Source organism: Manis javanica, chromosome 2 (genome assembly GCF_040802235.1).
Source record: "Manis javanica isolate MJ-LG chromosome 2, MJ_LKY, whole genome shotgun sequence".
In the NCBI taxonomy this organism is placed as follows: domain Eukaryota; kingdom Metazoa; phylum Chordata; class Mammalia; order Pholidota; family Manidae; genus Manis; species Manis javanica.
Window position 1 is genome coordinate 138,654,931 of NC_133157.1, and position 25,919 is coordinate 138,680,849.

The following is a 25,919-nucleotide window of genomic DNA, read 5'->3' on the forward strand; positions in this document are numbered from 1 at the left end:
AGGCAGGAAGTTCTACTTGTAAGCCCTCTATATCATGAATAGCCGTTTCTCTCCCTTCCCTACTTTGAATTACTTGTTAGCTACTAGTCACTCTAGAAAAACATGTACTTAATTGTATACAATAGATCTTCAGCAGATTTTCAATGCTGAAACACTGTTTTGTAAGAAATTCAATTTACTATTGTAGTAACTTTTTTTAATGCAAGGCATTTAGGTATCAGGGAAAAATGAAATAATAAGCATTTGTTTTCACCACTCTCCACAGGATTACTGAGAGGTTAGCAGAGACCAATAGCAAACGTAGAGAGAAGGAAATGGACACATTCTTTGCCAAGGTTAGTTATACTATCCTTTTTCCCCCTGGGTTTCAAATTTGTGATATAATTCTTGTTCTTAATTTGTTGAAATTCTAGTTGTTTAACTGATTAGTGCTCACTATTTAAAAGTCATAATTATTTGTGCTTCTGAGAAAGGAGACAGAAATTTTATTTTTTAAAGTTGTTGGATTTCTCATTTTCAAGAGATACCTAATCTTAACTCTATTCAGTAAGTGAAACTAAACTGACATTTTAAATTTTGTGAAAAGCTGCATATTGAAAAAGATGCATCAAAACTCCTACTTTCCAGAAAGGCAACAAAATCGTCATTAAAGAATTGAGTATTATTTGCCTTGTTTCTAATTCTAGAAAGTCATGAATCAGAAATTAAGTTTGAACACTGGCTCTAGCCTCTATTTTTCCTTTCTTCAAGCAGATATTCTGAAATTTTTGTGTCCATACGCAGTAGTGAGAGATTTTGTAGTCATAGTACAGATAGAAAAATGATTTCACTTAACTTTTTACAGGAATTTTTACATGACATTGTTATGACAGTCCCACGTTCTTCATTTTATGTATTTTAGATCCTGTGCTGAAAAATTAATAGCACAACTTATACCTTATCTAAAAGTACAATAATAGAAAGCCCTTTTGAAGGAAAAATTCATTAGAGTAAAAAAACTGATAAAGCTTTTTATACAGGATAGTGTTTCTAAGTCTTGCAAAGTAATGCAGTCAGTGTATACTATGACTTGAATTGTTTAAATTTCTTCTTAATAGTAAGATCAAATATCACCTTTCTGAAATTCCACCAGTATTGTACTTTTTATCAGATTAATCAAAATAACATTTGCAGATATGTTATCTAAAATTAAGTAGGAATTTATTTTATTCATGTGATTATTTTTCTATGTAAGCAATCCCCAAGGTAAGTCTAGTCTCTAAAACTATTAAAGGCCATACTTCATCAGCTATGTGTCACTCTCATGATAATGTCTTGCTTAACTTAAAAATTACAAATAATATTTGACTTATTTCAGATAGAGCAAGAATTTGACAAAAATATAACTAGAGCACAAAAAGAAGGTATGTTGCCAAAATGTATTAATTAAGTTTAGATGTCACTGCTTTCTGAAATGAACTCTGAATAGTAAATAGCAACTCTTTCCATTGTTCAGATAGTAGGTATTATGTAAATATTTGTTTCTTATACATTTCTAATAAGAAAATGTGAGGGCACAGCCATTCATAGTGAAGAATATACTTCTTCCTCATTTATTCAGCATGTTCCATAGATTTTTTAAAATCTCAACACATCCATCAGTCTGTTCTTATTTTTGGCTATACCTTTTCTTTTACTTCTGCTATTCCTTTAGAACTCTTATCCTGCACTTCTCAGAACACATGGGCTTTGTCAGCTTCTTATGTTTCTGGTAGTGATTTAAGGCCAAAAAACCAAGACACACCTACTAATAGGCAATTTTAAGTGTCACTTGAAGGATGACATTTAAATCTCTAGCCATTGACTTGCTCATTGGTTTTATCTTTCTACTCTCAGGAAAAATTACAAATACCTTAGCAAAGAATAAAAACACCCAAATAAAATTTGGTGCTTTCCAAGTCCTTCAGTCTCATCTCTTGCTACTTATCCTACTCTGCACATTTGCTCTCGCATGTCACCGAACTAGACTACTTACAGTTCCACAAATGTTCTTCCTCACCTCTAGCTCTTTGCAGATGCTTCTTCCCTCTATCTGGCACATCTTTCCCTTTTCCTGCAATATCAGTTGGGATGTCCCCTCTGTGTATTCTAATAGCATCCTGTTTTATACCTGTAATGGTATACCTGACTATGGGAACTGCCTGTCGGTCTGTTTTTCCCATTTACAGAATATGGTTGTCACGGTAAACTGTGTCATCTTTATCTTCTATAGTTCCATCTTGTAATAAGAAAACCAGAAGCTCTGATACTTAGCCACAATTGGAATTAATTGTGTGTAACTATGGGCAAGTTATATTTCCTAGTAGTCTTGTATTTTGTACTGCAGTTGTGTATAGATATTTTTCATTTTTAACACTCTTAAAGGCTCCAACTTCTTTTTATTAACTCATACATGTTAACTCTGAAGTATTTTATATGAAGAGTATAATTTTTTCTGTTTCTTTCCAGATGCTGCTAAATTTGAATTTGAATCCTCTATAGCTGCTCCTCTAGGATCTATGGATGGGTTAACTCCAACTCAAGCTCTACTTTTGAAGACGTCACAGGAATATGCACAGATTCTGAGGAAAAACTATATGATCTGAAAGAAATGTAAAATGTACTTGTCTGATGGAGGGGAAAAAGATGGCTGGCGGTGAGAGAACTGAGGCAGAAACCACCTCCCAAAACCACATGTAATGAAAATACAGCAAATACCAGTAATCCTAAAAGAGTGACCCAGAAAACTGCAAGACACTGCCTACATCTGGGGAAAAGAAAAGACCTTAAAGAAAAGGATATAGTAGCAAACTCAGCCCAGCAGGTTAGGAACATTCAGGACCATCAGATGCTCCATCCCCCTGGCTGTCAGTGCAGTGCTGAGGCCCCCCACTGTGATATGCAGCCTGCCACTCATTCTTCCCAGCAGGCATGAGTCCGCACAGCTGATGCTACCACCATTGCACCAGGTCACATGGAGGGCAGCCCAACCTAGGGTACCTACAGGGGCATAACACAGAGGTTCCTACCTCCATTCTCAGCCTACTGGACCTGGCAGTGGATACAGACACTACAGCCAGGTAGCATTTTCATGCTACCAAAAGAACTTTTCCTCCTGGCAGGCACCAGCGCTGCATACCTGTGACCCCACCAACCCTCCAGGTGTTGGATAGCTCCAGAGAGTAGAGCTGGGCACTAGAGGGTGCCACCTACACAAAGGTATTGTTCCATAGTCATCATCAGAATGATGAAACAGCAAAAGAATTTTGTACAAACCAGGATACCTCAAACACCAGAAAGAGGGCTCAGTGAAACTGAAGTCACCAATCTTCTTGATAAAGATTTCAAAATAAAAATCATAAACATGCTCACAGAGCTACAGAAAAATATTCAAGATCTCAGGGACAACTTCAAGAGAGAGAGAAATATGAAAAATGCAGTATCTGAAATAAAACACACTGGAGGGATTTAAAAGCAGATTAGAAGAGGAGATGGTCAATGGAACAGGAATTAGAGAACAGGAATATAAATAAGTTGAGGCACAGAGAGAAAAAAGGTTCTAGGAATGAAAGAATAATAAGACAACTCTGCAACCAATCCCAATGGAATAATATTTGCATTACAGGGGTATCAAAAGAAGAAGAAAAGAAAAGAAGAAAATGCAGCTTTGAGGAAATACTGAAAACTTTCCCAGTCTAGGAAAGGAAATAGTCGCTCAAGCCATGCAAGTGCAAAGATATGCCAACTCAAGGGACCCTAGGAAGACACCACCAAGCCATATAATAATTAAAATGGCAAAGATCAAGGACATGGACAGAGTATTAAAAGAAGCCAGAGAGAAAAAAAAAGGTCACATACAAAGGAAGGCCCATCAGGATATCAGCAGTCATCTCAGCAGCAAACTTACATGCCAGAAAGGAGTGGCATGACATATTTAATGAAATGAAACAAGGGCCTCCAACCAAGTATACTCTCCTTGGAAAGATTATCACTTAAATTTGAAGCAGGGATTAAACAATATTCAGATAAGAAAAAGTTGAGGGAATTTACCTTCCACAAACCATCTCTACAGAGTATTTTAAAGGGACTGCTCCAAAGGCTAAATAGCTGTCACGAGAGAAAATAAAACCATAATAAAGGTAGTAGACCAAGTAATTACTAAGCAAATGCAAAATTATATCAGTTACCCAAAAGGTCAGTCAAGGGATACACAAAGAATACAGGATATGACACCTAAAATAAACAGAGTGGAGGAGGAAGAGAAAGAGGGGGAAAAAAAGAACCTTTAGATTATGTTTGAACTACTGTAATGAGCAAGTTAAAGTTAGACTGTTAGATAGTAAAGAAGCTGCCCTTGAACCTTCGGTAACTGTGAATCTAAAGCCTGCAGTGGCAATAAGTACGTATCTATTGATAATAACCCTAAATGTAAATTGACTGCACCAATCAAAAGACACAGAGTTACAGAATGAATGAACAAGCAAGACCCATCTATATGCTGCCTACAAGAGACTCGCTTCAAACCCAAAGACACACACAGACTAAAAGTGAAGGGAGGGAAAAAGATATTTCCTGAAAATAATAGGGAGAAAAAAGCAGGAGTTGCAGTACTTGTATCAGAAAAATAGACTTCAAAAACAAAAAATGTAACAAGAGACAAAGAAGGACATTATGTAATGACAAAGAGGTCAGTCCAACAATAAGATATAACCTCTACAGATATCTGTGCACTCAACATAGTATTTGTTTCATGTATTTGGATGTTCCTAACAGAATTAGAGGCTGAAATAGAATGCAATGCATTCATTTTAGAAGATTTCAACACTCCACTCACTCCAAAGGACAGATCAACCAGACAGAAAATAAGTGAGGAGACAGAGGCACTGAACACATTAGAACAGATGGACCTAACAGATGGGCCTAATAGACATCTAAGGACACTCCACCCAAAAGCAGCAGGATACACAGCTTTCTCAAGTGCACATGGAACACTTTCCAGAACAGATCACATACTAGGCCACAAAAAGAGCTTCAGTAAATTCAGAAGATTAAAAACATGCCAACCAGCTTCTCAGACCACAAAGGTATGAAACCAGAAATTATTCAAAGAAAAAAAAAAGCCACACTTCATAATGCTCCTTATCTAAAGCTGAATTGGGTTTTACTTAGAATTGGAATAAAGATCTTACAAGTGTTTTGAGTTTTTTTTAATTCCTCATTTAAAGCACTAAATATTGCTTATGAAGGCTTCAAATGCTCCTCAATAGCTAGAGGCCTTTCAAAAAGCGCACTTTTTCTTCCCTGGGGCCTTTTATGACCTCTATGCCATATTTTAAAATTATTTATTTATGTTTGTATTTATTGTATCACTGATACACAATCTTATGCACAGGTTTCACATGAGAAACATTGTGGTTACTACCTTCCCCTTATTATCAAGTCCCCACCACATACCCCATTACAAGCACTGTCCATAAGCATAGTCAAATGCTATAGAGTCACTGATTGTCTTCTGTGTGCTATATATACTACCTTCCTCATGCCCCCTACATTATGTGATAATAATCATTATGCCCCTTAATCCCCTTATCCCTCCCTTCCCACCCCACCATACCTAGTCCCTTTCCCTTTGGTAACTGTTAGTCCATTCTTGGGTTCTGTGAGTCTGCTGCTGTTTTGTTCCTGCAGTTTTTGCTTTGTTGTTGTACTCCACAGATGAGTGAAATCATATGGTACTTGTCTTTATCCACCTGGCTTATTTCACTGACCATAATTCTCCCTAGCTCCATCCATGTTGTTGCAAATGGTAGGATTTGTTTTCTTCTTATGGCTGAATAGTATTCCATTATGCATATGTACCACATCCTTATCCATTCATCTACTGATGGACACATAGGTTGCCCATATCTCCACCATTGTGAACAGTGCTGCGATAAATATAGGGATGCATATGTCTTCTTGAAACTGTGATCCTGTTTTCTTAGGATAAATTCCTAGAAGTGGCATTCCTGGGTAAAATGGTATTTCTTTTTTTAGTTTTTTTGAGAAACCTCCATACTGCTTTCCACAATGGTTGAACTAATATGCATTCCCACCAGCAGTGTAGGAGGGTTCCCCTTTTTCCACATCCTCACCAGCATTTGTTGTTTCTCTTTTGGCTGTTGGCCATCCTAACTGGTGTGAGGTGATATCCCATTGTGGTTTTGATTTGCATTTCTCTGATGATTGGTGATATGGAGCATCTTTTCATGTGCCTGCTGGTCATCTGAATTTCTTCAAAAATCACACTCTTAAAGCTCTGTAAATCCTGTCTAATCTTAACCCCAAGGAAAGGGCTGAGTTAGCAAAAGTACTGTCTGAGGATAGAGAAGTATTTTGTGCAAGTATTATCAAGTGGTGCAAAAAAAAAAGTGCCATGTCTCTTCATTTAAAGATTTAAGATTTAAATATTTATTTACTTTGTAATCAATAGTTGCCGGAGTCCAGGGGATGTGTGTGAAGCCCAAAAGGATGAGACAGTGTCAGTGCATGGAGAGACAGGACACAGAGTCAGATGGAAGTGATCTCTCAATGAAGTGCCAATGACAGCTTTATTTATACCATTTTGCACAAGGATATGATTATTTTTTATTGTTGTGTTGATTAATTGGTATGGGCATTTCATTAATAGGTATAGGCAAGCTTTCTTCTTTCTAATCTATTCATGGTTGGTCACGTGTTAGAAAGGTGATCGTTTTCTGTTCCTTGACCAAAACTTTTCCTAGCAACATGTACTCTTTTATGTTTTACATTTCTATGCAACACAGTTTCTAAGTAGTGCATGTGACCATAGGAGCGTGCAGTATGTAGCAGTGACTATGGAGTCTAATCAGCTCAGGGTGAAATACAGGTAACCTACTGCCACAGTTGGCTATGATTCTTTCCCACAAAAATATTCGTAGAGGCTTTAATAAATTTATAATCAATCTAAAATCATAAACTCATATCTTCATTATACACCCCTTTATAGGGCACAGTAAGCAGCAAAATTTCCCCTTCTTATCTACATTTCTCTTTCTTCTCTGTGGATACCAAAATCTCCTTGACATAATATACAGGTCTCCATGACAACACTACTGCAGGGACTAAACAAGTTTTGACATGGTGAACAATGCAAGGGCATTCATATCATAGAAACTGTTTCTGTTTTAACTACAAATCTTAAACTATAAACAATCAAGTCAAATATCATGTATCATTATTCATTTGATTTTTATACTTTATATGTGAATCTCACATTTTCTCCTTTACATTTCTAATAAAATGTTGATGTAGTAGGTAGATGCAAGATATAGATGGAAAGCATGATTTAGTGCTGTAAGACGGCAAGTGTAGATGATCAGGTCTGTGCCTATAGACTAGGTATTAATCCAAGCCAGACAAGGGCAACAAAACATCCACGGGTGTAGACAATTTCTCTCAAAACTGGGGGTGTGTGGCTCTAAGCCTCACCTCTGTTGGCCCCCATTTTCTCACCTGATGGCCCCCTGCGACTGTGCGTGTCTTAGGTTGTTCCTCCCTTGAGGAATCTTACCCGTCTCTGGCTAACCAGCCATCTTCCGGGGCCATACAGGGAGATGTAAAGCTGGTGACTGAGAGAGAAGTAATGTTCTTTGAAAATGTTAGCTTTTTACTTCTTTGAAGATTTATGCCCTGTGGCTTCCCGGCCCTGCACTTGTCTTGAGGTATCTTTACTTCTTGGAAAATTATGGTACTTGGTAATTTCATATATAAGGCATGAATTTTAGTAAATGGCTGTAATGACAAAGGAAGAAAAGTTGTAGAAGTAGCAAATAGAAGAAAACATGAGAAGATGGATTAAGTGTCAGACAGGGTTATTCTATTCAGTAATCTCTCATAACTCTATTTCTCTAATTTTCCTATAAAACTCTTCATCACTAATTTCACTAGCATTGCAAATGAGGGAGGCATTCCCACTTAAGTGGAGATGGGGTAGTCAATGTTTGACTGACTAACTGCAGGTTTTGGTATTCTATGCCAAGATAGCCATCTGGCCCCTGCGTGTTCTATTCTTCAGGAGCACTGTCCTGAAAAGCTTTGGGGAAGTTTATGTTCTCCTCCTTTCCATGCTGCTTATCAAAGGTTAGCTTCGTCTTTGGCAAAAATGCGAGCAAAAGCAAAGCCAATAGTATAATGGAGAATAACAAAATCAAGGTGGTAATAGGGGGAGCCGGCTGCGAAGGCCCCTGCTTTGCAGGGGTCTTCCTCCAGCCTGAGCTTTGTTACACAGCTGAGTAGCATGGCTCCCGCCAGATAGTGACAGAAGACCTGATAACTGATATCACTGAACATGTATGGTTATATCTCTAAGGCAGGAAGAAATGTGAAGGTTGACAAGATTGTTTAAGTTGCCTTTATACAATAAAGAATAACCAGATAAAAACACAGTGAAAAGAATTTTTATTTTTTCTAATGGGATTTTTTCTACTTTAGTTATCATTTCATTATTCTCTTCAACAAGTGGTCTATGCCTGACTTATCAAGACATACTTGCTAAGAACATCAGAATGCCTTATCCACATGAAAAAAAGAAAAAATGGATACATATATAAGATCCATTTATGTACTTCTTGCCAAAAGAATTATCATTACCCTCAAACCAATCTAGTTTTAAGATAAATTGGTAAGGGCAACTGATAAAACATCTCAAAAAAGTATTGTTGCATTCAAATGTTAAGTACTAAACTCACATCATTCTTTAATTTGGGTCTATGGTTTCCATATATCAATGACTCTTAAACTCATTTGCTATTACATCTCCCCTCAACCAGGATTCTGAAGTATAACTATCTAGGTCCTAGAAATAACCCTGAAGTAGTTGAAATATCAAGTTAGCAAGAACTCTCCAGTAATTTTAGTTTGTGGGAAGGTCACAGTCTTTCACCCAAGTCACTGAACAGTTTTTCTTCTGAAACAAAGTAGATGAGGAGGTACAGTGAACAAACTCTAAAATTGGCTAGTAGTTCTGTCATATGGTCCCACATAACCTTACATTTTAAAAGTGACTTCACACTTTTAACCAACCAAATCTAGTAGGGGAATTACAGCTTTTAATTCAAACTAGCTCTATAATCTTCACCAAATCACACAACTTTTTAAGGCTCTCGGTTCCTACCTATAAAATGACCAGATCAGATTGATTCCTTAAAATTTGTTTCCAACCTAAATATCTATTATTTCATTTCCCTCAGACTTTTTCAAATCCCTTTCAAAAGTGATTAGGGCACTAAAGAGTGAAAGAATATGTGCTTGTCTTTTTCTGACAGCCCGCACAGCAAAGATTTCTGAGCTCTTCCAGCATGTTCAAGGTGATTTCCCTTGTAGCATGATGATTCCTAAAAGTTAATGACACTGTCTGTGGTAACAGCTTCCTTTTTCTGCTAACATTCTCCCTTTACACTCGTGGTCCCAAAGATATTCTGCTTAGTCAAGATGAGTCTCATAACCCATAGAAAGTGTTAAGATTTTGATTTGTCTATATACCTTCATGGGAAACATCAAGACTTCTGGAAAGTAGTTTTGTACAGCTGGACAATAGCACATAGGATCTCCAGTCACCACATTTCCTGAAAAATGTGACAAACTTAGAGAAAAAATATGAGTTTTAGGTTATCAGTTGACCTTTAAGTAAATTCTGAAGCTGAAATTAATGTTTCTATTTTAAATAGCTGTGAAAGAATTTTTACATTGTATAAAACAACTCCCCCAAAATCTATGCCTTCATCTTCAGCTAAATGTAGTTACGGATAAAGCTGTAAATGGAGTTACGGATAAACTTGGGAGGCCTGAAATAAAAAGACTAGTCAATGAAAATGTTGAAAATATAAATAGTATAATGCCTATGAATTTGGATTTTTAGCATGTTAGTGGTTAATCTGGGCTAAACCACCTCCCCAATTTACTCCTCTCGACCCCAAGTTGTTAATATCAAAACCAGTTCCTCTGGTAGAAAATATTTCCTTCTAGTCCAAACTTACTATCTGAACCAATATTTAAATACCTTGATTTCTATGATCTCCAAAGTCAAAAGTACTGGACTCTACGTAACACATTGAGTTTCAAATTAATATTTCTTTATTAAATCTGTTAAAACAGCAAAAGTTTTAGTCACAAGACTATTGATTCAGCAAAACAAGAAAAAAATGAATTAGTTGCAATTTCCCACAATCCTTGTCTAAAGGGAGTAAGGGTCTTCTCACAAGACACTGAATAGAGCCTTTCTTCTGAAACAAAGGGTATAGGGTACAGTGAACAAACTGTAAAGCTAACTACTTTGGTCATATGGTTCTCTGCAATGTTCTTACAGTTTAACAATTAGCGATTGTTGTTTGCAGCTTCTAATCGATTATAATCAGTAAAGACACAGTAGCTTCTGCCAGTAAAAGTCATGTGAGTCTAAGCATATTCCTAATTTTCAAACAGATTATCAGAACCTAATTCAGAAAGTTTAAAGGATAAAAGAAAGTTCAAGAATTTTCCATTTTTATTAGTATAAAATTTAATTCCCATTAGGTATTAAGTACTTATTGAAGTATGTTTATATTTAAATATTTTATACTTCAGAATTGGTAAAGTTACCAGACTCACAAAAATTTACACACAAAATATTTTAATACATACTATACACATACCTGAACAAATAAAAGGCCTCATGATAATAACTAATGTGAGGTAATCTAATCTAGTCTACTGATAGGGGGAAAGCTAAATACTTCCAAATACAGTGCCTTAATTTGTCAAGTAATATTCCTGTAACAGTACTTGGATCAAATGGAGACTAGAGATACCACCTACTCTACTCTATGTTAATGTATGGAAATCACCAGGCTGGTGAGGCTGCAGGGAAAATTATGAAGATGACAGCAAGTCCACCTACATTCACTTGCACTTTTTCCTCAGAAAGAACTGTCACCCATCCCCCAATAAACCTCTATAATAAAGATAAATGTGGGGATTATGCCAAGTTGACCCCATGATTTGTTCTCCTCCTCAACACACATCTGATTTGACAAACATTTAGGTCTCCAAAGAGGGAGGTGGAAGTAAAATCATACTTGGGGTATTCATGGGCTCTGTGTCAAAGGTCCTTTAGCAGTATTGCAGCTGCTGCCTACGAAGAGTGAAGTGGACAGAGCACAGAGAACCACAAAATGATGGTATATCTGCTCTAAAAGGCATCTTTGAAAATCATCTCCTCCAAACTTTTAATTATACAAACATATTTCATACCACATTTGATTAACTTGTGATTTCCTAAGAGCACTCACTCATTTGTGGGAAAGACACACATACATACACAAACAAAAGGACAAGCAGGCATAAGTATTCAACCACAAAATGATAAATTCCATAAATCAGGTACTTTAATCAGTGCTTTAAATCAATACAATAAATAATGAAATTAGGTTTAATATAAACCTATAATAAATCACTGGGTTTTCATATTTTTCTGAAAGGAAATAAATCAGGACAGAAATTACAATGCTATTGAAATCTATGAAATTACACGAGAGCCTTTCCAAGCAAGTGAAATATGAGATTCAGTAATCTTAAAAATGAACCAGGATTAATTGCTTAGGTTTACTGAAACATTCTGAAAGTGTTCAACTTAATATTAAGTATCAGTTACTGTTGAAATGAATTTTTACTTTTCTTCTGTCACACAGTGTATGTAGAAAGAGAGCTCTCAAGAGCTTCTTGAAACAAAAGGATTCAAAAAGATACTTGGAGGAGAAGGAGGGTAAAAGGGTCAGCAAGGGAACAAATGAGGATCCACTGGGCAGTGGCTGAAGATTTAGAAGAGCACATGTATTCTGTTTTTACTATCCTTGGGATGTGTACCCAACCATTTCCGAACACAGAGGTGGGCCATGCTGCAGATAAAGACACAAAATTCTCTCTACTACTATATAAAAAGAGTGAGGTAGGATTTTTGAAGGGGAAAATGTAACATTTAGAATTCATACCTTAAGTATGGCTGGAGTATCGGGCAAACTTATAAACTTTCATATTTATATTCTGAGTAGTTTTGAAGTCTTCCAAAAGGATAATCCATATCCAGGAGGGAAAACTAAATCATATTCAGCAAGCTCAGCTTATTCCAGTCTTTTCAGCAAACCAGATCTAAACCCAACCTATGTTAAAAACCTGGATTCAAAGAAATAGGCATTCATCTATTCTATTTGTTGAATCCCTCCCTGCCTCTGACCCGCAGATAATGGAAGAGACTCGATGAGATATCGAAGATTTGAAAGGACAAACCAGGGGACTCGAGGCTTAACTGTGCAAGAGTGGTGCTGAGAGTGCACCTTTCATATTTATTGATCAAATGGTTGTTAACAACAACAAAATTCTGTATAGGGGACTCAATACACAATCATTAATCAACCCTAAACCTTAACTCTCAATAGTCTCCAATCTTCTGAAGTATAACGAACAAGTTCTTACATGGTGAACAATGCAAGGGCAGTCATATCATAGAATCTTTTGGTTTTGATCACACATCATGAACTATAAACAATCAAGTCAGATATAATTATTCATTTGATTTTTATAGTTGATTTATATGTAAATCCCACAACTATTCTCTATTGTTCCTCACCTATACATTTCCATGTAATAGCTCCCCACTTACTGAGGACTGCTCATAATCTTCCTCTCTACCTAAACTTTTATTTTAAACCCTAGGAATCTCTCAACATCTACGTATTGTCCCATTGAGCTTCAACAATGAAATATCCTCTGTTCTACTCCAGTCCTAAAACTTGTCCCTTTGTCATCACCCAGAACAACTCCACCTCAAAAAGGTAGAATCCAACACTGCACTCTCTGACCATACTTCCTCCTCTTATCTCTCTTGCCTTCCATTTCTAGGACACCTCGTAGAGATCTCCAGTCCTAGAATCCCAGCTCCCTCTCCTAGACTCACTTCCTTCCCCCTACTAGCTCTACCATTAAGTAGCATAAGTTACATCTTCCACACCTGTAAAATGGGATAATATGTACACTTCGTATCTACTCATTAACTCAACAAGTATTTGAGCCCATTCTTTATGCCAGGCACTGGGAATACACAAATAAAAAAATATCTCCTTGCCCTCATGGAATTTACATTCTACAATCTTCTGTGACAACTACAGTTGTTACGAGGATTAAATAGGTTAATATTTATACAGAATAATACACAGAACACAATATGCAACATTTGCTACAATGGATCATCTAAACTGCTCTAAATCAATCCCTTAGCTTCCCTACACATCATTTTTCACTGTACCAGCCTGGTAAAACCTCAGTCCTTAGATGAATGCTACCTCCTGATCTCCATCACTCATTTAGGCTACAGAGGGCAACTAAGGAAATCACAACTGTACCAACCTGTTTCATTAACAATGCATAGTTTCTCTTCTCACTTTGATCCAATAGTGATCACTCATTACTTCACTTGTCCTTGGTTAGCACTTTCTCTCCTTTGTGGGACTTCCCTTCCTCTGCTTGACTCTGAAACACTGATGGTCCCCAAGATGCTGTCTTCTGCTCTCTTTTTTCTCCTGAGCCCACATACACGCCCTATATGGTCCCATGGTTTCAGACACTGATTTTTCCAGCCCAGAGCCCGTCACATCCCACAGTATCAAATTCAAAAGGCCAAATGCCCTGTTAGACACCCTGCACTGGATATTTCACTACCATCTCAAACTCACAACATCCCAAACTGACTTCCTGAGCTTCTAAATTGATCCCTACAAATTCTCTCTTAGTTTGGTGTCATTACCTTCCATGCGGTCACCCCAGCTAGAACCCAGTTTGGAGTTAAGCTTGTTTACTTCTCCACTGACTACTTGCAAGCATCAAGTCCTACTGAATTTCTTACTTACCAACAACAAAGGTAAAGAATCTGAAGTTTGTCCCTCTTCTCCATTTCTATGAACTGAGCCTGAATCTAAACCCTCATCAGCTCTCATTAAGTCCACTATCTTCCAAATGACTTCCCTGCCTCAAATCTTTTTCCCTTCAAATTTATAATCCACAACAGCTACCAGAGTAATCTGTTAAACCTAACTACAATCAGATCAGGCTCCTGCTTAAAACTCTTTGATGGCTTCCCAAAACATAGAATCGGAGATGAAGGCTAAGTTCCTAAACATGGCATAAAGAACCCTCCACAATCTGCCTCCATACCTCTCCATCACTCTCTGCCCCTTATTTGCAATGTGCTTTTGCTCCTGTTCTCCTCTCGGTTGGTCCTCTGCTTCCATCCCCCTGTGCCCCTCACTTCGATTCTTACATACACATACACACACACCTTCTCTCTCTCTGATCCTTTAATGTTCAGTTTGGACATTATCTCTCCAGGTAATGCTTTCTTTGACCATTCTTTCCATTTCTCTATATTTTAGTGACTGTACTGTATTAACAGTATCTGTCTCTATGTCTCTATCCACCATTTGACCATGAGCTCCATATGTGCAAAACCAGTTTTTTCCACCATTGTATCCCTAGCAATTAGGAGTCCTACAACACATTAGGCAATCATTTAATGTTTGATACATTATACTATCTCATCTTCTACAAAGAATGTCATCGAGTACCAAATTGTAAAATTATATAAATCTGAAAATGAAAAGTAAGGTGATTTACTGTTCCTTTCGGAATGTTAACTGCTATTACTAAAACATTATCAGTGGGTCTTAAAGATTAGCTGCAGCTCCATCGACAAAAACCAAACTTTAAATTGCTATAGTTTATCATACAAATGGTTTCCTGTGTGTACCAAAAGAATAAGTTAATAATTCATAAAATGAATCCCCCTGTTTTGACTTCTGAAAGAAAGATATGCTTGGTAGGGGAAGGGAGGAACTTGGGAACTTCAAGACACAGATAAAATAATGTAATCACCCGAGAGGACTCATTTGGCCCAATTTTGAAGTGGAAAAAGTTCAGATTCTTATGGTCCTCACACTAACACACACAAGTGAAATACATAGTAACACAGCAATTTTGCATTATTTTAAAAAATATAATCAAGAAATACTTATTTTCTGTGAAACACTTTATGAAGGTTATACCACAATATCTACCACGGTATACTTTACTCTCCTGTGCTGTTGAGATGGATTAATCCAGAACAACTTAAAATACCATATATTACATGACCTAGTCTCCCTAGCAGAGAAGTGGGTGGGACCTGTCATAAATACCCAGAATTCTTCGTTAACATCCCAAATTATCTGATGGTCAAAGCTGTAAACTGCTATACATTTATACATATTCTTAAAAAATAAATGTCTTTATTCAGCTGCAAGAGCTTTTCTTATTTAAAAGTAACATACATGAAATAAGCCAGGTGGAGAAAGACAAGCACCAAATGATTTCACTCATCTGTGGACCATAAGAAGAAAGCAAAAAAATGAAGGAACAAAACAGCAGCAGACTCACAGAACCCAAGAATGGACTAACAGTTACCAAAGGGAAAGGGACTGGGGAGAGTGGGTGGGAAGGGAGGGAGGGAGAAGAGGAATAAGGGGCATTACGATTAGCACACATAACGCAGGGTGGTGCATGAGGAAGGCAGCATAACACAGAGAAGACAACTAGTGACTCCATAACATCTTACTATGCTGACGGACAGTGACTGTAATGGGGTATGTGGTGGGGACTTGATAATGGGTGGAATCTAGTAGCCACAATGTTGCTCATGTAATTTTATATTAATGATACCAAAATTTTTAAGAAGTGCAAAAACAACCACAAAACAAACAAAACAAGTAACATACATACTTATTAGTCTTACAAAAGAAAAACAGGCCACTCAAGTAAATTAAGGACGGAATACTGTCTCTTTGAAGGATCTCTGAAAGTGAATTAGGCCATATACATAGTTTCAGCTCTAAAGTAAAAATCAGTAACAGTCCTCTGTTTTGCCTGATAAAACCAAGTGCCACTGAAAGTTAAACTACTTGAAGTAGCTAATAAAACAACAGCTGAAATTATCTTAGAGACATTTATCATGAGCATACAGCTACAGGATAAAACCTCTCAAGAACCTCTAAAGTACAGGTTCTAAGTGGGAATAGGGTTAGGCGTTGACCCATACATAGAAAGACTTTCATGTAGTTGTAAAACTGTAGAATTTATATGGAAATTTCTGTAAGCTAACATCAGAGTCTCAAAAGAATGTGGTCCTCAGGGGATGAAGAACAACTGCTCTGAAGGATCTAAGTCTTCTCTCTTTACCCCTGGTGCCTACTCTTAAATAGTACTACTACCTTCTTCATAAATCACTTAAAATTATCCAACATTCTCCTCACAGTCTATAGAATTTCCCCAAAGTGTCATGTCAACATCCCTGAATCAAAGATTGCTCTCCAAAACTTCTACTTGCTACTGTTAAACTTTGACTTTATTTTATGATTCTATCAATTCACCTTTGGAAAAAGAGGTCACTGTGACCATTTGTGCATTTATGATAAAGTAAACCATGAAATATTGCAGTTAGTAGCAATGACCTAGATGTACATACATGACCAGATCTCAAAGAATGCTGAGTGAACAAAGTAAAATATATAGCAAAATGGCAGCTTTGCAGATGCAAAACACACAAAAGAACTAGATAATTTTACAAGGACAGAGACATAACCAAGAACATATATAAAACACATTAGATGGGGTACAAGTGAGGATTGGGATGGACAGAGTGAATGGCAGTTGAGAATGGGAAAAGTAAAAATTGTAATCCAAATAGGAATATGCCTATAAGCAATACTCTCTACAACTCAAATATTTTGTTAGTCACACCAACTACTAAATTTGATACAATTTTGGCAAGTGGTTAGAAATACTTCTACCTGAAATGACTAAGCATTCTGAACATCTTGATCTGAACTATGATAAATTTGAAAATTCATGGCATCCAGTTCTCAGCTGTTACAAACAGTCTAATAAGAGGAATACTGAGTTCCGAGTATGAAAAGCTATAACCTAGTACTTACTATACATACTAAGTAGTACTAGCACTTGAGCAGTCCTTTTATGTCTTCAATCTGTTTTCTTATCTGCAAAAATGGATTTGGTTTATTCTCCAAATTCTTACAGCTCCAAAATTATTTCATTAATTTTCTTAATCAATATTTATTAATATGCAATTACTTTCTCTCCTCCAACTATCCCCCCAGCAACCCCCACAAAAAAAAGAAGCAAAAAGCAAGAGTATCAAAAGAGGGCTAAAAAAGAAATGAAGGAATAGGAACTTAGTTCCTAAAGGAAGCATTATCGGGACATCAGTTTTGACAAGAAACTTCAGTATGGTATGAGCATGTCTAGATTTTAACCTTGATGGAGGTTAAAAAACGAATGTTTATTACATCAGTAATAGCAACTTTATTACAAAACTAATACCGACTTAGTTTTTTAGGGTAGAAAGGAGAAAACATTAAAGAGAAACAGTGATTTTGTACAGCCTTTTCAAGATCTAAGGCAGAGTAAGTTTATCCTGAGCCCAAGTTAGCACCATCTATTCTTTGAAGAGTATCACTGTGCCCTGTCCCACACGTGACTATGACTCCTCCTCAAAGCCATGTGAAAGCCTCTTAAGCAGCTTCTAACTTGAAAGACCCTAAATTTGAGCTTATCTGTATCAGTTTTCAGATAAAAAGGGACGGACCTCTGAGGATGCCTTCCATATTAAAAATGTAAGATTCCAAGAGAATCATGAATTTTCTAATCAAAACTCTTCACACTGAGCATTTAACAAAAAACCCAAACATTCAATTAGAATGTAGACTGAATAGATATAAAGATCTTAGATTAGGAAAATTAGGATATATTGTCCATTGATGACCACGAATAGTAACTGAGCTATCTAAATAACAACAGTATCACATTTTACAAAAAGAAATTTGAAACTGGATTATTTAAGATATCTAAAAACCAAAATTGGAATAAACTTATCTGAAAATTCGAAATTAGAATACTTTAAAAGAGAAAGATCTTTGAATAGTCTTAGACTACAGCAATAAAAATAAGAAATTGACCTAATTCCCACGTTTATCTTCCATTCACATTTAATTTTAAGTATGGATGGGGAAAGAGAGGGAGGGGAGAGGGAATTAAGTGGTCACAAGCATCTGTAACTAGTAATTCCAGCACACATGTAGTTGGTACTGCAAAACAGACGTTGAAGCTTTTCCCACGCCTCCATACTCTACGGTCTCCTACCAATAGCTACAGTTCCTAACTGACACTCGGCGGGGACCCGCGCACACGCGCGCACGGACGAAACGCAGCCCGCAATCCGCCGCCACACGCCGCGCGCCCGCAGCCCCGGCAGGCCCAAGACGCGGGGCCGAGTGACAGCGACCACGACGGCCGGGGCCGCGGCGCGCGGCAAGCACTTTGCAGGGTCCGCGCCAGGCACAAGTTACTTCCCCGGCTCCCGGGGGCCTCCGCGCTGAGGGAGGCTAACACGGACGGGGATGAGGAGACGACGAGGCGCCGAGGGGCAGCAGAGTGGGGAAACGCGCGGAGAGAAGCAACAAGCCGCTCCACCCAGACCAGAAAACTGGCCGGCCGCGTCCCAGCCGCTCGCCCAGCGCCGGGGATGCGGCGTCGGCGGCGAACCGTCCCGGGGGTGGTGGGGGGGGGGGGGGCGGCGGCGGCGGCAGGAGCGGCCGGCGGGAGAGAAACCAGGTAAGAGACTTAACGGGTCAGGACGAGCGGAGGGGCCGCGGCGCGGGTCGGGCAGCTGCGGCGGCGGAGGCGGGCAGAGAGCGCTACCACCCACTTGGCCGTCCCGGCTCCGGCCGCCTCGCCCCCATGACCCCCGGGTCGCCCCGGCTGCCGGACTCCGCCGCTACCCGGTCCCTCCCGCTACTCACCGTTACTGCGCCGCGGGCTCGCCTGCAGTCTGCGCTCACACCTGGGGCAATCCGTCTGCTCCTCCTGCGGCCGCCCGAATGTTCGAGCCACTTCCTCCGCTTCTCTCCGCACCAACCCTGGCTAATGACACTCACGGCTTTAAGGCACCACCTTCCTTACACCCAGAGCCGCTCGCTCTATGGCGGGAACCTTGTTGCTAGGGAGAGGGTGGTTTGAACCAACCATAAAACATTACTGAGGAAGCGTGGATGGGGAGGGTGGGAGAAGGGAATTAAAGGGCAACACGATTAACACAACATAATGTAGGGCGGTCACGGGGAAGACAGCATAGCACAGAGAAGACAAGTGGTGACACTGCAGCATCTAACTAGTCTGACAAACAGTGACTGTAAAGGGGTGTGTGTGTGTGTGTTGCGGGGACTTGATAACATGGGTGAATATAGTAACCGCAATGTTGCTTATGTGAATCCTTCATAACATTGTTATTAATAACAAACATTTTTTTAATTCCTGAGAAAAATTAAAGAAGAATAAATGAAGAGAGGTGGCATGTTCAGGGATTCCAAAATTCAACTGGATTTCGGTTCTCCCTAGATCAGCTGTAGATTCAACATAATCCCCATCATAAGCCTGCAGCCTTTTTTATTATTATTATTCAGGTGTCACTGATATACACTCTTATGAAGGTTTCACATGAAAAACGTAGTTTCAACATTCACCCATACTATCAAGTCCCCCTCATACCCCATTGCAGTCACTGTCCATCAGTGTAGTAAGATGCCACAGTCACTACTTGTCTTCTCTGTGCTACACTGTCTTCCCCATGATCCCCCCACACCATGTGTACTAATCATAATACCCCTCAGTCCCCTTCTTCCTCCCCTGAGGTGTACCGGACCTCTGCTTCTTTCCATAGTTGTGACCATATCCAACAGGTTGGCGTGTCCGTTCAAGCTGCTGCCAAAGAACCCATCCATAACCATCTTCGGTTACATGAACATCTAGTTCACAGGGCCTTGGTGAGTCCATTACATTCAAGTTCTGTACGACCTTGACTGCCCACTTGGCAGCACTAAAAGCAGCTGCATGTGTCTCATCCCAGTCCCACCTGATGTCCTTCCGTACCAACTGGTATAAGGGCCTCAGAATTTGCACCAAGTGCTGGATAAACCCTTTTCAGTAGCCCAAAAGACCCCAAAACTCTTGTAATATTGCCACAGTTCTAACAAGATTCTATTGGGCTGCCCATTGAATTTTTCTTTCAGGTCCTGGAGACCTTCACAGGGCCTTGTGCACTTCTCCTTTCAGTCGTAGCCCATACTTTGCTCCATGCCCTTATTGTTTCAACCTCCCGCACATCTGCTAAAGTACAAGTAGCCTCACTTATGGGTTGCCCTAGGTGGGGGGCATTTCCTAGTTCATGTTGTATGTCAACTGAATCCTCAAAAGTATGACAATAACACATTAACTGTGTTTATACTCAGGTTAAATAAAATTATTAGCCTGTGAAATATAGCAGTTTTAGTTGCAAGTTTTATGCAGAATAGCCTAAAAAAGAAAGGAAAAGGCTTTTATTAGAACCTGTTGTGTTATTGATGAGAACGTAAGAGCGATTGGCCTGCCAATATTTCTGGAAAGCAGCAACTGTATTCTACAAAACATTGATGGGCTAAACAAGCTATTAATAACAGTTGCTTTTAACACTTTAAATGGTCAGGCTGTGTTGCCTAACCACAAGGACAAGTAGGTCATCACTCTCAAACATTATGCAATATAAGAAACATAAATGAGACCTCTGTGCAGAGAAAAAACCCACAGCTATGGCTCTAGAGTTCTTTTGCTATTCAACTTTAACAGAAAGCATCCCACTTAAAGTTATAAACATGTGTAACCCTTTTTTACTAAAAGATTTATCACCACTTATTTAATTATCTACCTAAGGCTGAACAAGGTATTATTAGTCCTACTGTCCAGCTCCAGCCCTAAAATACACAACCTAATATCTGGAACCAAAATTAAGAAAAAAATTGTCTCTTTGTTATTCTTACACTGTGAGATGAATAAATTTCTGCCCCCCTACAAACCTGCAGAGTGTCCATCTCTCTGGGTTTATGAACACCTAACCAATCATTCATAAGTTGCCGAACCACATTCAGTGAATACATGGGGAAATATCTAGATTTTTCATCAGATGAAGAAGGCCTTGTTCATTGGCCGCCTGTCTTTCAAGTCAATGACTTTCAATGCACTCTTCTTCCTGGTAGTCACTGGACTGCGAGCATTAACCTCACTTAGGATAAATTTTAAAAAAGAAAATCTAGAATCAGATATTTAAAAAATAAAAACAGAAATGGAAGGGAAAAGATTTCATAAATGAAGAATAAATAATTAGGAGTCCAAGGAAAATATATTTGAATGAAAATTTAATAAGAAATACTGAGTAAAACCAAGAAAACTGAAGGAATAAAAACAAAGTAGGTACAATAGCAAAGAGAGAGAGAGAGAAAGGAACTGAAACAGAAGATAAGCAAAGAAAGATTATACATATACCAGAATTTAAATATATAATTAGAATCCTTGAAGAAAACAAAACAATGGAACAGAACCAATACCACAATCCAAGAAAATTATTGCTAGAAATGAGAAAAGTTAAGTGTACATATGAAGAAACCTAGAAAAATTAGCCAGAAATGATCAACCTTGAGAACTATCCTAGTAAAACTCGAACAATGGAAAATATGTCAATGCTTCAAGGCAAAAAAATGAGGGTAAGAAAATAGCCTTGCACCAGTGATATCAAGAGCAGAATAATATTTTCAAGAAAGTCAAGAAAAAAAAAACTGTAAGCCAAGGATTTTAGTCAAGCTGTCATTCAAGGGGCCAGACTATAGAAAAACTTCTTAGAATGTGCAAGATCTGTGCCTGTACTGTACACCTGAGCTTTTCTTGAGGAATATACAGGTGGATGAGTTTTATGCAAATGGGAGATCAATGGGGAAATATCAGCAAAAGAACTAATGACAAATATCTAACATATTTAATTTTAGAGTTGATGTGAAAACAAGATGACAGCTTGAGTGGAAGAACAGTATATAAACATTGCATATTTAAACAAAGTAGCAAGAATGAAACAAGAATAAATGGGAAGAAAAGGAAAGTAAAATAGGATTGTTGGCTGTAATAAAGGTAACAATGGAATCAAAGGATGTCAGTTAAAAGGTTATGTATGGGAGGGGAGGAGCCAAGATGGCAGCATGAGTAGGACAGAAGAAATCTCCTCCCAAAAACATATATATTTTTGAAAATACAAAAAATTCAACTATTCCTAAAAGAGAGACCAGAAGATACAGGACAACAGCCAGGCTACATCTACACATGTGAGAACTCAGCACCTCATGAAAGGAGTAAGATACAAGCTGCGGCCCGGCAGGACCTAAGTGCCCCTCACTCCAGCTCCTGGCAGGAGGAGAGGAGTTGGAGCGGGGAGGGAGAGGGAGTCCAGGGCTGCTAAATACCCAGCCCTAGCCATCCGCACCAGAGCGCAGACACACAGTGCGTAGGTTGCTGGATACTAGGGGAACAAGACAGTAAAACCTGCGAGCAGGTCCCCGCAGCTGGGGCACCTCGGAAAAAAGAAAAGCGAATGCTTTTTGAAAGTCTTAAAGGGACAGGGACCTCACAGCTGGACGGCAGCATCCCGGCACAGTCAGACCAGCAGCTGGGAATCCCGGGGCACTCCAGGTGCCCTAACCCCCTGGGCGGCAGCACAGCTCTTAGGCCCCTAACGGCGATAAACAGCCTTCTGACCATTCCTCTCTGGCGCGGCACCACCAGAGCGGAGCAGCAGCCTGAAGGCAGCCATGCCCACAGCAACCACAGAGCTTACTCAACAGTGGCCGGGAAAGAATCAGACCCCATCTGTATGCAGCTGCCCAGCACAAGCCGCTAAGGGTTGCCATTCTCCCAGGAAAGGAAGGCCAGGAGCAAGTGGAAAGGGACTCAGTTTTCCCAGCCCACACACGCACCAAGTGCCTACGACTACCTCCATTGCCATGAAAAGGCAGAAGAATTTGATACAGACCAGACTAACCCAGACATCCTCCCCTGAGAGGGAATCAGAGGAGATACATTAAGCCACTTTTCCTGAAAAAGTATTCAAAATAAAGGTCATAACCATGCTGATGGAGCAGCAGAGAAATATGCAAGAGTTAAGGAGGGAGAATACAGAAATAAAACAATCTCTGGAAGGACGTAAAAGCAGAATGGACAAGGTGCAAGAGGCCATTAATGGAATAGAAATCAGAGAACAGGAATGCAGACAAGCTGACGCAGACACAGATAAAAGGATCTCCAGGAATGAAAGAACATTAAGAGAACTTGGTGTCTCCAATCCAAACGGAACAATATCCACATTATAGGGGTAGCAGAAGAAGAAGAAGAGAGAAAAAGGGATAGAGAGTGTCTTTGAAGAAATTATTGCTGAAACTTCCCCAAACTGGGGGAAGAAATAGCCTCTCAGACCACAGAGGCACAAAGAACTCCCAACACAAGGGACCCAAGGATGACAACACCAAGACACATAATAATTAAAATGGCAAAAATCAAAGACAGGGACAGAGTATTAAAGGCAGCCAAAGAGAGAAGAAAGGTCACCTACAAAGGAACATCCATCAGGTTATCATAAGACTTAATAGAGACCTAACAGGACAGAAGAGAATGGCATACTATATTTAATGCAATGAAACAGAAGGGCCTTGAACAAAGGATACTGTGTACAGCACAATTTTCATTTAAATATGAAGGAACAATTAAACAATCCACAGACAAGTAAAAGTTGAGGGAATTTGCCTCCCGCAAACTACCTCTACAAGGTATTTTAGAGGGACTGCTCTAGATGGAAGCACTCCTAAGGCTAAATAGATGTCACTAGAGAAAATAAAATCAGAGCAAAGAAAGTGGAACAATCAAATGCTAACTAAAGGCAAAAAATGAAATCAACTACTCACAAAAGCAGTCAAAGGAAACTTAAAAGAGCACACACACACACACACACACACACAAAACCACCTAACATACAAAGAATGAAGGAGGAGGAATAAGAAGGCAGACACACAAAAAGAGACTCAAATAAAGAATCATCAGATGGTGTTTATAATAGCTCAATAAGTGAGTGAAGTTAGACACTAAGACACTAAACTTGAACCTTTGGTAACCACGAACCTAAAGCCTGCAATGGCAAAAAGTACATATCTTTCAATAATCACCCTAAAGGTAAATGAACTGAATGCACCAATCAAAAGACACAGAGTAATGGAATGGATAAAAAAGCAAGACCCATCTATATGCTGCTTACAAGAGACTCACCTCAAATGCAAAGACATGCACAGACTAAAAGTCAATGGATGGAAAAAGATATTTCATGCAAACAACATGGACAAAAAAACAGGTGTTGCAGTACTAGTATCAGAAAAAATAGACTTCAAACAAAGAAAGTCACAAGAGATAAAGAAGGACATTACATAATGATAAAGGGGTCAATCCAACAAGAGGATATAACCATTATAAATATATATGCACCCAATTCAGGAGCAACAACATATGTGAAACAAATACTAACAGAATTAAAGGAGGAAATAGAAAGCAATGCATTCATTTTAGGAGACTTCAACACACAACTCACTCCAAAGGACAGATCCAGCAGACAGAAAATAAGTAAGGACACAGAGGCACCAGAACAGATGGATCTAATAGACATCTATAGAACTCTATACCCAAAAGCAACAGGATGCACATTCTTCTCAAGTGCACATGGAACATTCTCCTGTACTAGGCCACAAAAAGAGCCTCAGTAAGTTCAAAAAGATTGACATTCTATCAACCAACATCTCACATCACAAAGGTATAAAACTAGAAATAAATTGTACAAAAAAGGAAAAAGGCTCATAAACACATGGAGGCTTAACAACCTGCTCCGAAATAATCAATGTATCGATGAACAAATCAAAATAGAGATCAAGCAGTAGATGGAAACAAATGAGAACAAAAATACAAAGCCCCAACTTCTCTGGGATACAGCGAAAGCAGCCTTAAGAGGACAGTATATAGCAATCCAGGCATATTTAAAGAAGGAAGATCAATCCCAAATGAATAGTCTAAAGACACAATTATCAAACTTGGAAAAAGAAGAACAAATGAGGCCTGAAGTCTGCAGAAGGAGGGCCATAATAAAGACCAGAGAAGAAATAAATAAAATTGAGAAGAAAAAAACAACAAAAAATATCAATGAAACCAAGAGCTGGTTCTTTGAGAAAATAAACAAAATATATAAGCCCCTAGCCAGACTTATTAAGAGAAAAAGAGAATCAACACACATCAACAGAATCAGAAACGAGAAAGGAAAAATTACAATGGACCCCACAGAAATACAAAGAATTATTAAAGAATACTATGAAAACCTATATGCTACCAAGCTGGAAAACCTAGAAGAAAAGGACAACTTCCGAGAAAAATACAACCATCCAAGACTGACCAAGGAAGAAACACAAAATCTAAACACACCAATTACCACCAAAGAAATTGAATCGGTAATCAAAAAACTACCCAAGAACAAAACCCCTGGGCCAGATGGATTTGCCTCAGAGTTTTATCAGACATACAGAGAAGACATAATACCTATGATCCTTAAAGTTTTCCAAAGAGTAGAAGAGGAGGGAATACTCCCAAACTCATTCTATTAAGCCAACTTCACCTTAATACCGAAACCAGGCAAAGACCCCACTGAAAAAGAAAATTACAGACAAATATCCCTGATGAATGTAGATACAAAAATACTCAACAAAATATTAGCCAACCGAATTCAAAAATAAATATCCCTGATGAATGTAGATACAAAAATACTCAACAAAATATTAGCCAACTGATTTCAAAAATACATCAAAAGGACCATACACCATGACCAAGTGGGA

At 38.6% G+C, this 25,919-nt stretch overlaps 1 protein-coding gene across 6 annotated transcripts in view; it reads left to right on the top strand.

Annotated features, from left to right (window-relative positions):
• LOC140843023 (ankyrin repeat domain-containing protein 26-like) overlaps positions 1-5,213 on the top strand; it is a 52,847-nt gene extending 47,634 nt beyond the window's left edge. For 5 of the 6 annotated variants that reach the window (XM_073229496.1, XM_073229498.1, XM_073229495.1 and 2 more), the window contains 3 exons: positions 266-335; positions 1,358-1,403; positions 2,488-5,213. In XM_073229496.1, coding sequence (XP_073085597.1) covers positions 266-335; positions 1,358-1,403; positions 2,488-2,624 — 253 coding nt within the window. In that variant the 3' untranslated portion in view covers positions 2,625-5,213. The remainder of the gene's footprint in view (positions 1-265; positions 336-1,357; positions 1,404-2,487) is intronic. The other variant, XM_073229500.1, reaches the window with a different exon arrangement.
• The last annotated feature ends 20,706 nt before the right edge of the window (positions 5,214-25,919 follow it).